Source organism: Oenanthe melanoleuca, chromosome Z, assembly GCF_029582105.1.
Source record: "Oenanthe melanoleuca isolate GR-GAL-2019-014 chromosome Z, OMel1.0, whole genome shotgun sequence".
Taxonomy (NCBI): Eukaryota; Metazoa; Chordata; class Aves; order Passeriformes; family Muscicapidae; genus Oenanthe; species Oenanthe melanoleuca.
Genome location: NC_079362.1, coordinates 29,734,963 through 29,748,634, shown reverse-complemented (window position 1 = coordinate 29,748,634; position 13,672 = coordinate 29,734,963). Strand labels below are relative to the sequence as shown.

Here is a 13,672-nt window from a genome sequence, read left to right as displayed (position 1 = left end):
AAGAGAAGCCTTGCAATGAGATCTGTCAGCTCCCAGAGCACTTGGGGGTGGATCCTGTTGGGGCCCATGGTTCTGTGTATGTTCAGTTTGCCTAAGTCTTCCCTGACTTCATCATCCTTATACCAAGGGTACATCCTTCTTGATCCAGACTTTCCTCTTGATCTCTGGGATTCTGAGAGCTTATGTTGTCACTAAACCAGACTAAGAAGGTACTCAGCACCTCAACCTTTTCCTATCACACCTTGTCATGTGTAACCAGCTGCCCCATCTAACTCTATAACAGCCCCACATTTTCTCTGTCCTTTCCCACTTTTGTACTTTGAGAGTTGTACTTGTTATGCAGTAAAGCTTTTGCTTCCATAACTTCATCACACGTAACACATCTGTTTCCCTCCCGATATATCCACCCTTGGTTACACCCTCCAGATGATTCCTTTTTGTGTTATTATTTAGCCAAGATCTCCTTGTGCATCCCCACAAACCTCCTGGCCATTTTTGCCTGACTTGCTGTTCACTGGGATGGACTGATCTTGACCCTGGAGGAGGCAAGCCTTGAATATTAACTACCTTTCTTGGGCTCTTCATTCCAGAGCTTCATCCCTTTGAGTGCTTCTAAGCAGATCTTGAATAAACTAGTCTGCTTTTCTGAAGTCCAGAGTTGAAATCTGGCTTTTCATTCTAGTCCTTCCTCTCAGTGTCCTGAACTTTACCATCTCATGATCACTGCAGCCAAGGCTGCCTTTGACCTTGTGTCCTGGTTTGGAGGACAGGTGTCTGCTTCTCTTTGAAATGGAGAATGTAAACCCCCTCCCTCCAAATTAGTATAATTTTGAAATTAAGGGGCTCTCAGGAAAAAATATGGGAATTAGGAATATCAGTTTTTCACCAGGGAAATTAAAATAGAAATACAGTGTTACAAAGAATAATCCCAAAAACACTGACAGAGTCAGAATACAACCCCATCAGTCAGGGTGTTGGTAGCAGTCCCATTAAATGGTGGCTGCAGTCCTCCTGCAGTGGCAGATGTGGTTCAGCTGAAGCAGTGCTCCTGTAGAACAGTGCAGTTTTCCTCTGAAGGTCCAGGGATGGTGTGGAAAGGCCCGGCTCTCCTCTGGAATCCAGTGGAAAGAAGGCATCTTTCTGTCCAAAATCTCAGATTTTATCTAGGTAGGAAAGGCTTGGCTCCTCCCCTGGCTGGAGCATCTCCCAGTGGAATGATGTAATTTTATCAGTCATACAGTGGGACTGAATGGTCCAGCACCAGATGCTATCTTCCTGGAGGGAAGATGGGTTGTGGAAAAGATAGAGATGATTGCCTCACCTGGTTTTAAAGGTGGCCCATTAGCAGATAATATGTGCACGGAGATAAGGGTCACTGCCCCACCCAGCTTGAACAGATGGTGATAAATACACATTTCTGGTCATCCTGTATTGCAACCCAAGATACCTTGACAGTCCCAACAAGCTCTTCGGTTTTGAGTACAAGATCCAGCAGAGCACCTCTCCTTGTTGGTTTCCCTATTAATTGAGTCAGAAGTTCTCATTGAGGTGCTTCATGAGCCTCCTGGATTGATTGTCACAGAATTGTTAGAGTTGGAAGGAGCCATTGGAGATAATCTAATCCACCCCCCTGCCAAGGCAGGGTCACTTAGAGCAGGTGGCTTTTTAATATCTCCAGAGAGGGGGAGTCCATTTCCAGTTCCAATGCTCTTCTACCCTCAAAATAAATTGCCACGTTGAGGTGACCTCAGCCACTCCTCGTACAGCTTCCCTTGAAGCCTTTCACCATATTTGTTGCCTTCATTTGGATGCTCTGTACTGGCTTAATGTTTTTCTTACACTGTGGCACCCAAAACTGCCCCCAGTGCTCTGGCTAAGGCTGCCCCAGCTCAGAGCAGAGGGGACAATCCCCTTTCTCACCCAGCTGGGTAATCTGTGCCTGATGAACCCCAGGACAGGGTTGATCCTCCTGGCTACCCGGGCACACTGGACAATTCTCACTCTCAGCTTGTTCATTTTGAGCTTGGTACATTCCAGCTACTCTTCTCATGTAAAGAGAAACTCCACCTTGCTCCTCTGACATTTTCCTGTCCTTTCTAAAAAGGACATACCCATCCATGACAATATTCCAGTCATGTAAGCTATCCCACCATGTCTCAGCATTGCAGTGAGATCATGGCCCTGTGAATGCACATATATTTCTAGTTTTTGTTTATTCCTCATGCTGCACCTCTTTGTATACAGACACTTTAGGCATGATCTAAGAATGGAGTTTCCTAGAAGGGATGTGAGAGAATTCACCATAGCCATAAGCACCCATGATGTGTTTTGTGCTTTGATCCTCCACTCCAGGAGCCAAGGAACATCTGTCTCTGCACTGGTTGCTATGACCTGCTCCCCAGGAGGAAGCAATGGCACAATCATTGCCTTTGGACCTCACTCCTCGAGTCCTTCAGTTTATAGCCCATCTCACCAAACCGGCCAGTGTGCTGCCAAAGACTCTCTGCCCTTTTTAGCCAGGAGGATCCCATTTCCCTAACAGGCTAAAAATCACTAAAACACAACCCACTGTTGTAAAAGCCAAAACCTTCTCAATAGCACCAGGCACCAACCCAGACATTGATCTGCACAATATGTCTGCCTCTGTCTGTCCCGATTTCTCTAACATGTAGAACAGAAGAGGAGGTGACTTGAGCATAGGGAAAACTGGGGATGGTTTTCACCTGCCTCGCCAGGACTTTATTGTCTTCCTTGTTCCCACCTATTTTTTGGCTTGTGGCATCATTTGTACCCATATGAAAAATGATGGGGCTAGTGGTCTATGACAGGTCAGGGTACCCTCTTGGCAACACCATGGATCCCAGTTCCTGAAGGGCAGGATGCCTCTTGTGACTGTCTATTAGCCTGGCAAATGGACAACTCAGTGCCCACTACAGCCACTTGATATTTCTTTTTACAGTAATCATGTTGCACTGCTGGTGAGGTTTTCTTTCTTGGCCTTGCTCACAGCCAACTAAAGCCTGTAAAGCACCAGATCTGCATTTGTGGTCTGCAAGTTGAAGGGTAGAGTCCTGCTTTTGTGGGTCACCAGGGTGCTAGGTGCCTCAGGCTCAGTGGTATCCATTGCAGTGGTTCTGAACCCACCCCCCTATCCTATCTCCGCTTCAGCCCCTCTAATACTGCACAGCCAACTGACTGACTCTTGTCCTTCAGCGCCTGTCACAGCTGGTCATCCACCTGTGCACACCTTGTGCAGATGCCAGCATTTTCTTCAGGAGAAGTGTCTGGGCATCCATGGAAACTTGCCTGTACTGACACCTCCTTCTTCACCAGTTCTGAGTGGAAGCATCAGGCTTCTCAGGGGCTGTCTCAGTAGACACACTGGCTTTGGCTCTGGAATTATGGCAGAGACCTAAAGCACTTAGCATTTATTTGTTGAACTACTTGTATTTATTACTATTATTACTATTATTATTGTTGTTGTTGTTGCTATTATTGTTATTATGTGTTTTTCTGACAGCAGTTAACAGAGTAGCTGAAGTCCCATTTTTTGGACACTGTAACAGTGCTCATTTTACCTCTAAAGAAAACAATAAGCCTGGCATTAGTTTGTGCGTGGTTTTAGGAAAGAGTGGCTTAAATCAAACCTCACTTTTCTTAGTGTGCTTTCCTAATTCTCTGAGCAGGAATCAGTCACTAAAATGTCTTCCCAGGTGAGGCTGCTAATATAAGACAATTTGCTTGCTTGCTTGATTTTGCATCACACTGCAAAATCAGAGATTTGGGATGATTTACACCCCTGGGCTAAGCCAAACTACTCCACTGCTGTTGGCTAGCAGGTATTCAAAACTACGGAAAAGAGAGGACTTGTAGTCTAAAGTCTCTGAAAGCAGAAGCAAAAATGAGCACAGCTCTTAAACGAGCCTGTAGTGTGTGTTCTGTTTCACAGCCAACCCGTGCAACAGTTGAGCTGCTAGTTTTAAGGGGGGAAAAAAATGGAGTCCTAAATGCCTAGTGAACAGTGAATAGAGTAATTGCAGTAGACTAAAATATAAGCTTGATCATATGAATTAGGTGGTGTTGAATCTCTGGAAGTAATTACAAACTCATCTTACAGTAGGTCAGGTTACTATACTACACTGCAGTTACAGAAGCAGCTATTTGTGCTACTGTATCCTCAATTTCTAGAGCTGTCCATTCTGTTCATTTCCTTAAATTAGAAACTGTATCCACATAAAGCAACAAGTCAGAAAAAATTCTCACTACATTTTTCAGTCTAGCTGCTTGCTCCATTAGTATGATACCCAGAATATCACAGGAGAACAAAGTCCTACTAGCTCTTGCCATCCAGTGCTTTTTGCCAAAAGCTTACTCTACTGCTGCCAGTATTTGTTTGGGGCACAGATTTTTTATCAGTAACCAGCTCATTTCAAAACAGAATACTAACCTGGTGGTTAGTCCATCCTGCCCTGGACTGCTCTGCTAAGGCTTCTAGAGGCAGTTCCTAGTCAGCCACCCTCTTCTTGGAATCTGGACCTGGCCCATCTGCTGTGGGTTCATCAAATTCATGGTCTCCAGAGTAAGCCAAGAATATAACCTCAACTACACCAATGCAGTTATGGGGGAGGTGAAAGAAAACTAGTGTTCCTGAGAAAGCAAGCCTATGTAATGTTTTGGTTTTTTTTTCTTTAATATAGTACACAGCCATCTGAAGCAAAATCATATCCCACTACCATTCTCAAGGCTGTGAATGGGGTGTTGTTCATCCTTGTTGTTTTGATCTAGCGGTTAAGAAAAAAAACCAAGAGTGCTTACTGAGCTGAAAAAAGTAGCTTATTCTACTGCTGCTTAAGTCTCAAGCCAACTGTGTAGGAGTCAATCTAGCCAGAGGAAGATTACTTTGTTTCTCCCCTCGACTTAGAGAAACCATCCTAGATAGAGCACAGGATCCTGCAAGTCACATTTTTCAGCTCACTGATGAGCTCACTCAAGTAGAATTTGGAAAAACATTTGGCCTACAGAATTTTATTTCTGTTGACAAAACAAAAAAGTAGGCGAAACATGCAGGTGAAAGATCACAGTTCTGTAGGAACCTGGAAGGGACTACATTTGAAGTACAAAATCCATGGCATACGAGCTGTCTTCATACAATAAAACTTGTAATGCTTAGATGAGCTAGAGATGTTTTTTTTCTAAGAGCTTCCAGATATTCAAGTTACAACATATGTACTGCCACGCAGCAGTTACTTAGACGAGTTCTCCTCATGCCACTTTTGCTTCAAAGCAGCATGAAAAGCGTAAGCTCTGTCCCAAGCCAGATGGTTGAGCAAGACTAAACTACCACACTAGAGGTTAAATCTGGACCTGTCTTCTCAGCATGTTTTCTGAAAGAAGGCTTTTAAGATTTTTCTGTGAATAGCTTTCTAAAAAGAAGGGGGTGGTGTTTATAAACCAACATCTGGTCTAAGAAAAGACGCAATGAACAATTTTGTAATTATATCGGAAACACTTCATCTACAATAATTAGAACATTCATACAGAAATTTAAGAGTCAGCTTGAAATAATGCACACAATGCTTTAATTTCAGAACATCTTAGATGCACTGGTTGGTCATATTCACTAGCCTTCTCTCCTCTGCAGGATCACTTATATTCACTGAGAGGACTGGGAATGCTTTCCATGACACACCAAGAGGTATCTGATTTCAGTAATCAAGGTGGAAATCAAGCTTCACCTAGCAGCAGTCTGATGTTCCAAGGCACCTGTGTACTGACAGAGCCTCGAGGATTTTACTAATGCTCAGTAGCCAAGGCAGCTCCAAGCAACCACTGGCTCCACAGGCAGTGTGGCGCAGGACAGCGGCCAAACAGGAGACACCAATGAAACAAAACAAGCTCCACACCTAGCTCTGGGGTCAGGACCAGTGCTGGCACAGGAAACGACTATCTGACCTCACGTGGAATAGTGTGGAGAGCTTGGGGATCTCATTACACATGACAAACATCCGTGTCAGCCTCATCTACCATGTGGGTGCATTAGAGCCAGTCCCTATTTAACAAACACCAGTAAAATACCAAATGTTATTATTCTAATTGGTACAAAGCTTAACTACATCTTACCATGGATTATAAGTACTTGTGCATACTTTATTCACAGAGTATAAGATCTAGAATTCCTAAAAAGCACACCACAGAATCTTAGTTTAAGCCTGGGCAATTGCACACATACAGGAATTACAAGATTTGGAATAAAAGACAAGCAGGTAAGGGAGTTTTCTGGACCAAGAGGCAGAGGTGAGGAGCAGTCAACTTCATTTCAGCTTGCATCCTGGAGCTTTATACAAATTGCAAAGTCAGTTTAATTACTTAGTTTATTTCTTTATGCTTTTTGAAATGACTATGGCTGGATAGAACAACAAATAGCAGGAGGTGAGGGCAAACTGCTTGTAGTCCTTCACTCATCCACTACTGCATACAAAACAAGCATCACAAGTTATTCACTGGCCATTTATGATGTCTGGCACTGAACACCACCTCTAGGCTGATGCTCATCATCTTCATACACTTCTCCATTATAGTGGTGTTTTCGCTTCTGGGAGGGATCAAAGTCCAGTAATTCCACCTGTTCCATTTCCTCAGTTTCTTCTATCTCCTGCCTTGTAGGTAGCAGTTTTTCGAGTAAGGACAGCTTATCTGAGGATAGGAAGCCATTCTCTGGAAAGATAACCTGAAATCATCAAGAACTAAGGTTACTCAAATCTATCTGAACTGGCTTTTTTATTAGGTTAAATAGATCTACATGTTAAAGATCTCCCAAAGTCAGCTTTGTCATCACAGACAAATTCAGAGTTTAAAAAAATGATCAACATCACATCACTAAAAAAATGATCAACATCACTAAGCTGTCTTTTAATGGCTGTAGGAAGTTAGCTTCTAACTCTGGCAACTCAACACTTTCTTTCTGCTTCAGGCTGCCCTCTGAAATCAACCACAAAAGCAAAGTACATATATAATATAATAAATAGCACATACAACTACATATTTATAATAGCATATACAAGTACATATTTAAATACATATATAAACGTCAGCATTAGGGACATGGTTAAATATATTCTAAGCTGTAGCAGACAGGGCCTGCTTCTACAGCTCCCAGCATTAGCTTCTCCCCAGAGAAAAAAAAACAAATCAGCATTTTCCAATCTACTCTTCTGCTCCAGCACAGAAGCTGAAGTTACTTATGCACCCTTCCAAAAGGACAATAGAAACTGAAGAATATGCGAAATTCACAAGAAATGGAAATTCACAAGGTTGCTGAAGAAAATCCTCTGGTAACCAATGTACTTAGACAGCATAGTGTTCCAGAAGTTCTCTTTGTTCTCAACTGTAATTCTGATAGGCTGCATGTTACCACCATTGTAAAGAACAAATACCAAAACAAGCATCTGATCATTGGTATTTCTTCTTGACTGGGGTAATCCTTATTGGTTAAATTTGGATGGATGTTCAGTCCTGAAATGCCGTGGAATTGAGTTGATTCACCTACCCGGAATTCTATGATGAGACGTCCTTTTTCATACGGTCTGCGATAAATTGGCATACCTTCATTCAACACACACTTAATAGCCCCATGCTCAACAACCTGGCCTAAAGAAACAAACAAAAAAACAATTACCAAAAAAGGAAAGGATCCATGCAGGCAACAGAAGCAGCTTTAGTTATAAATCCCTTCAATATTTATGTAGCTTTCTACATTGTGGTTAGGCAGCAACACCAACATGTAGTAGCCTAACAGGAACTTACTGCCTGGTAACATCTGAATAGGAAAGCAGATTGATATCTACATTACATTCCTGTAACCTTGTTATGCTTCCCAAAGGAAGCATACTTACAAATTTATTAAGTGCTCCATCGCTTCCAAGGCTGAAAAAGTGGTTTTCAGAGACCCACGGCCTTCAATTCTCATGAGATATCCTCAGAATGCAAGTATGTCCGTGAGGTAAGGTCTGTTACTATGTCACGCAAAGAGAAAGTTACTGCTGACTGCTATGCAAAAATCCTTTTTTATTTTAAGATTTGTACTGCAAAGACTAGGGCAAAGAATTTGATACCAGCACACATCCCTTTTACATTAACATGGGGTGCTTCTGCTCCCTTAGATTTGCAGCTTACATTCACCGTATGCTAGGAGTTCAACAGAAAGCAAACCAACTCTTACCAGGATGGGAGGTAATAATAATAGTTCTGTTATCCAGGGTTGTGATAGGCTTTTGAAAGCCACATAGTGCTTCGACCAGTTGAATATCCATAGACAGAAGCAGATCTTCATCACGTCTAAGGCAGAATAATCAACAGTCACAGTGAGAAACAGTGAAAAGATCATACCCAACTTCAATATTTAACTTTGAAATTACAATAAGCTGTAATTATAACAGAAGCCCAGGCAATTAAACACAGAATATCAAATACTAATGTAGCTCCTCAATTACTAGAGTTACTCTGAGGGCCATCACAATCAAGCCAAGCTATCTAAAGTGTTAAAAGGTTTTATTGAAAAGAAATAAATACAGCAAGGCCCCCTTGCATCCAGTTTCACTTTACTGCTCCTTCCCAAATTAAAAAAAAAAAAAAAAATTCTCCCTCAAATACTGAAATTGAGACAATTAATTCCTTTCTTTGTGTAGATAAATACCTTAATCTGAAGATTTATTACCAGGGAAATTTGAACAGGTGATGGCCACGGGGTAATGTTATAAGTACCTTTTAGAAAGAACCAAGAAATACCTAGAATAGATAGTGTTAATTACTTTAATTGTGTTCTGACCTCAGTGCAGCAATGCTAGTGATTGCCTGCATATTCAAATGCTACAAAATCCTTCATCTTAAAGGTCTCTGGCAGAAGACTTGAATGAAAAGCTAATTTTAGACTCTGACAGGAGAGAAGGAACATCCCACTTGTGTGAGAGCATGACCTCAGCAAAACCTCACAAGACCAGTAATATCAAGGGTTATCGAAGGACACTAGAACTGAAGGCAGTGGGCAGAACAGACAAAAATAATCAAGCAGAATTGTGACTTCAAATCCCAGGAAACCATGAGAACAGTGGCATATCTGAATCAGTGTCTGGTTTCACTGGAAGTCAAGAAAAATCAGCTGAGTAAGCTCATCCAAAGCAAACAGAAGTGATTCTTAACCTGTGAGCTCAGTGTTCCTTGGCAAAGAACTCTGGCACCAGCTCCAAGAGCTGAGCACCATACATGATAGTCAGGCAGACCAGCTGCAGGTTTCCCAAGAATCTTTGGCTCACTGTTCCTATTTACAAGCACAAGGTCAGTGGTTGGTATTGAAACAAGTGAGTGCTTTCTCTAAACCCACTGATGCCCTTGTAACTGCTCTGAACAACAGCAGTGATAACAAATACAACACATTTCCGTGAGATCATAAGCGGTGCTTTTTACTGGACCAAAACATACTCGATAAACTCATTCCACAAACAGTAGAACAGAAAGGGGGAGCTATGCAACACCAAGCAGTATTCCCTGGGAACATAAAATAGTCGAGATGTGGTCAGTGCTACTTGAGCCACTTTTGCTTTCACAATAAAAACCAGACAGGACCCACTATCCTCCCCAGAGCAGTCGGGCAGGAAATGAAGTGTGGGAAACCACATTTGATCATCAGGGTGCACGCTATACTGAGTGAGCTTGTCCTAAGTAAGATCCACAAGTGCACATACTCCCAAGTTTTGTGTGCCTCGAGGCCAAGACAACAGTTGACTACATTAAATGTCCATTTTCTGAGCTTAGTAGTTCTGAGCAAGGAAACAGCCAGAAATATTCAGAAGTACTAAAAATATGAGTATTTCAAGGAGCTCCTAAAACTAAAGGTTTATAAACTCTTACCTGTAACTACTTTTGTTTGCCTTCTATCCTCTTCTGCTGCCAAAGCTCACAGAAGATTATCTCATACTATTAGAACACAAATGGCCAGACTAGTTGCACCGGAATTCCCCCATGTCAGGGCTCCTCTGACCACCCAGAAAAACTCACATCTGAATTACAGTCACGTGATCCCATCTCTTGACACTCCAGTATGTACAAGATGAGTGGTAACCAAGTAAGCATGTGGAAAAACATCACGGGAGATAACGTAAGAGAATACAAGTGTCTTTACCTTGTAAATACAGAGTGGTCTTTCTGATCCAAGACAATAATAATATCCCCTGGTTCCAGACCTGGCTCTTGGTCCCCTTCACCATGGAATGTTATTTTTTGACCATCCTTCATTCCTATTGCAGAAAACAAATAAATGTTTTTCTTGTTTTTAAGACAAAAGCACCAACAACGAACAGTTCTATAGGCTTGAGCTGGTATCAAGATATCTCTGGATCTTTAAGCAAGAACATCAGGATCTTCCCTTGAAGCACGCATTTTTGGTTTTGTTTTTTTCTTTCAATCCACTCAGTTGTTCAGCAGACCTTAGTGATGCTAACCTGCGTTCAGTGTTATGTCTCAAGACCATCAAGTTTAACTGTACTGCCAAAAGAGCCATCAATATAAAGTCCTGAAGGGAAATATCATCAAAACAGTTTTCATTATACATACAAATACAAAAAACATTTTGTACAAACTGCATTTCAAGAGAAATTGACCAGTCAAACTCAGGCATTGCTTAAGTTTTGCTCTCACATGTAACAGTTGCAGGTCATAATCATGACCTTTTAAATGACTGTAAAAGTCATGTACTTGTCAGCTTGCTCTGTCTTACAAGCTGCACTGCTCCAGAGACTTCTCCCACCAGCTTTTGGGCAGTCCCCTCAACAGAGAGGCGTTTATCACTCAGTACCATTATGTTCACCCATCATGTTGAGAGCTTGTGCACCGAGTTGCATTTTGCCAGGCAAGGAAGTAGTATCTGAGCTGAGCAGCACTGACAGGGTTGTGTAGCCAACACAGTTCTAAGCATGAGAGGCTCAGCACTGTCTCTGCACCCTATCACTACAGCAGACCTGGCTCCCCTTCATACTGAAACACAGCAGAAGTGACTGGAGTCTGCAGAGTTTTGCTGCAGGCAGTGAAAACTGATTAGGCTACCTGACCACAGACTGGGCTCAGAGGGACCTGAAAAATAATTCACTGCTTTCAGTAATTCAGGTTTCAGAATCCATTCTTAGTTATGTGCCAGACCAGGCTTTAGAAGCGAACACAGATATAGCTGACCTCTCCTAGAAACAAGTCTACTTTTTGTAAGGCAGCAATAAGCAACCTTACTGTGTATGTATTCATCACTGTTACTCACCAAATCAGCACCACGTATTTGCTAAAGCCTCTGCTTTAGTGCTGCAAAGTCAGCATATCCAAGTGCAATACTTCACCTTGGTAAGACACCTCACCTTTGTCAATGTGAACTTCTAGGATCTTCTTCTCTCTAACAATTTTCCTGCCATTGCAGCTCTTACACCGGTCCTTGGGGCTGATACGCTCCCCATGCCCCTGACACTCCATACACACAGACTGGATCTGCTGCACCATTCCTGGCCCGATCTGGTGAATTCTGATCTGCATGCCTGTTCCCCTGCAATTAGGGCAGCATTCTACTGCACCTTTCTTACCACCACGACCTGAGAACAAAATTGGAGATAGGTGGTTATGTGCTATCAGAAAAAAAGTCCCCAAAACATCTCTTTAGCTCCAGTTCCAACATTACCTTCACATTTGTCACAGATAACGTTTTTCTGCAGTGCAAGTTTCCTCATTGCACCATTGTACATATCTTCTAAACTTACTGACAACTGGTGGACCACGTTTTTACCTGTAAAAGAACACAGATTTATGTAAGTTTAGAAGCTTGGTCTGCACGTCTCCCTGCCAAGCCATGATAAACCAGGACTCTAGGCTTTAACATCTTATTTAGAGTTTTGTCTTATTTTGCTTGTATTGGTGAAAAGCCCCTTCCCAGCTGCTGTCATATTAGGTTACAGTTATTATGACTTTGACTCTGTTCAAGTCAGAAAAGACCTTCTGGAAAAGTACAAACAGTAACAACAACAAAACATATAGAACCTCAGACGTTTAAATTTTGTAATGCAGGACTCTGGTTTTAACAAAGCCACCAACCAGATCTCCTACAAACAAATGAGAAACTCTGTTTGGAATCTCCACTTCAGCACTTTCTTCCTCCCACCAGGTGACCTTCTGGAACCAGAAATGAGAAACTACATTTTTAACCTCAGGAACTCCTCAGCACTTCAGCTGCTGTAGGCTTAGTTTTGTAAAAGATGGTAAGGTCTGGGCTGTGACACTTTTAACACTTTAATACAAAACATTTTTTTTTTCCTTTTTCACCAGATCTGCACTAAAGAGGCGATGGGGTCAGCACTGCTTACAACAAGTTTGAAGTTTTTCTCAGGATGATTAAACTGGAATTTAACTTCTGGGGAACATTTTATTGCAACTTCAACTTAATTCCACTGCAAAGTGCAGGAACACAGAAGGGTTTTATAGATTGAACTGGACCTTGATCTCTTGTTCAGACAGCTGTTTTTAAAGATACACTTTTAGTAGCTTAGTGAACAAACCATTTTAAGCTACTTTACCCTTTTATTTCCTATTCTGTCTATTAGAAGTTGGGCTCTCCAAAAACATCTGGTTAGCGATTAACAGGGGGCGATGCACAGGGACCAAACTACAACCGTACCAACCAAATGCCCTTCCTTGTGGTGTCACGCGTTAAGGGACAACAATTTTCTAAAATTTTCAGATTAAGATCGTAACTTCACTTTAACTCTTTTTAAATTCCTTCATCTACGGCATACTTCTCAAAGATTCTGATACCCCAGCCGACACGTTACCTCGCCTCTCCCTCTGCATCCTCCCTCCGCCGCCGAAGAACATATCGAATATGTCCATGGGTGACCCGAAGCCGCCGCCGGAGCCGCCCTCCTTGATGGCTTGCTCGCCTCCTTTATCATAGAGCTCCCTCTTCTTCGGGTCCGACAGCACTTCGTAGGCCTGGGAGATCTGCTTGAACTGCGGGAAGGACAGTCACCGGCACTCAGGCGGCTGCAGCACCCCCGGCGGGACCCCCGCCCGGCCCCCTCCCTTCGGCCCCACCGCCCCGGCCCGTCCCGGCCCGTCCCGCCGACCTTCTCGCCCTCATTGGGGTTCTTGTCCGGGTGGTACTTGAGCGCGAGCTTGCGGTAGGCCTTCTTCAGCTCCTCGGCGGACGCGCTGGGCTTCACGCCCAGCACGTCGTAGTAGGTGGTCTCCTTCACCATGGCGATGGCGGTGTTGGCGGCGGTGGTGGCGGCAGCAGGCCCCCGGAGCGGCGGGCGCAGATCCCGCTCCCCACTGCTCCGATCCCGACTCTTCTGGAAACTTCGGGCCGGTCCTGCAGCCCCGCCGCTTAACAGCCGGCCCCGCCCCGGAAGCCCTGCCCCGCCGAGCGCCGAGCCCGGGGGAGCGGCCCACCAATGGTTGTTCGGGAGGGCAAGGCACCTGGCCAATCAGCGCCCGCCTCCGCCGCCCGCATTGAGCGCGGCCCCGCCCCGCAGCGCGCGGGCGGTGACTCCCGCCCTGCCAAGCGTCTGCCTCCCGGCGCGCCTGCGCGCCGCGCGGCTCCCGCCCTTGGAGGTGCCGAGCTACACCGGGAACGGGACGCCGGCCCGGCCGC

At 43.8% G+C, this 13,672-nt stretch overlaps 1 protein-coding gene across 1 annotated transcript; it reads right to left on the bottom strand.

Moving 5' to 3' along the window:
* Nucleotides 1-6,126: 6,126 nt before the first annotated feature.
* DNAJA1 (DnaJ heat shock protein family (Hsp40) member A1) lies at nt 6,127-13,550 on the bottom strand. Its single transcript, XM_056514398.1, has 8 exons — nt 13,146-13,550; nt 12,852-13,029; nt 11,708-11,812; nt 11,394-11,621; nt 10,175-10,289; nt 8,219-8,334; nt 7,547-7,647; nt 6,127-6,727 (listed from the first exon to the last, which is right to left on the bottom strand). The coding sequence occupies exons 1-8, from the start codon at nt 13,275-13,277 to the stop codon at nt 6,509-6,511; spliced, it is 1,194 nt and encodes a 397-aa protein (XP_056370373.1). The 5' UTR covers nt 13,278-13,550; the 3' UTR covers nt 6,127-6,508.
* Between the last annotated feature and the right edge of the window lie 122 nt (nt 13,551-13,672).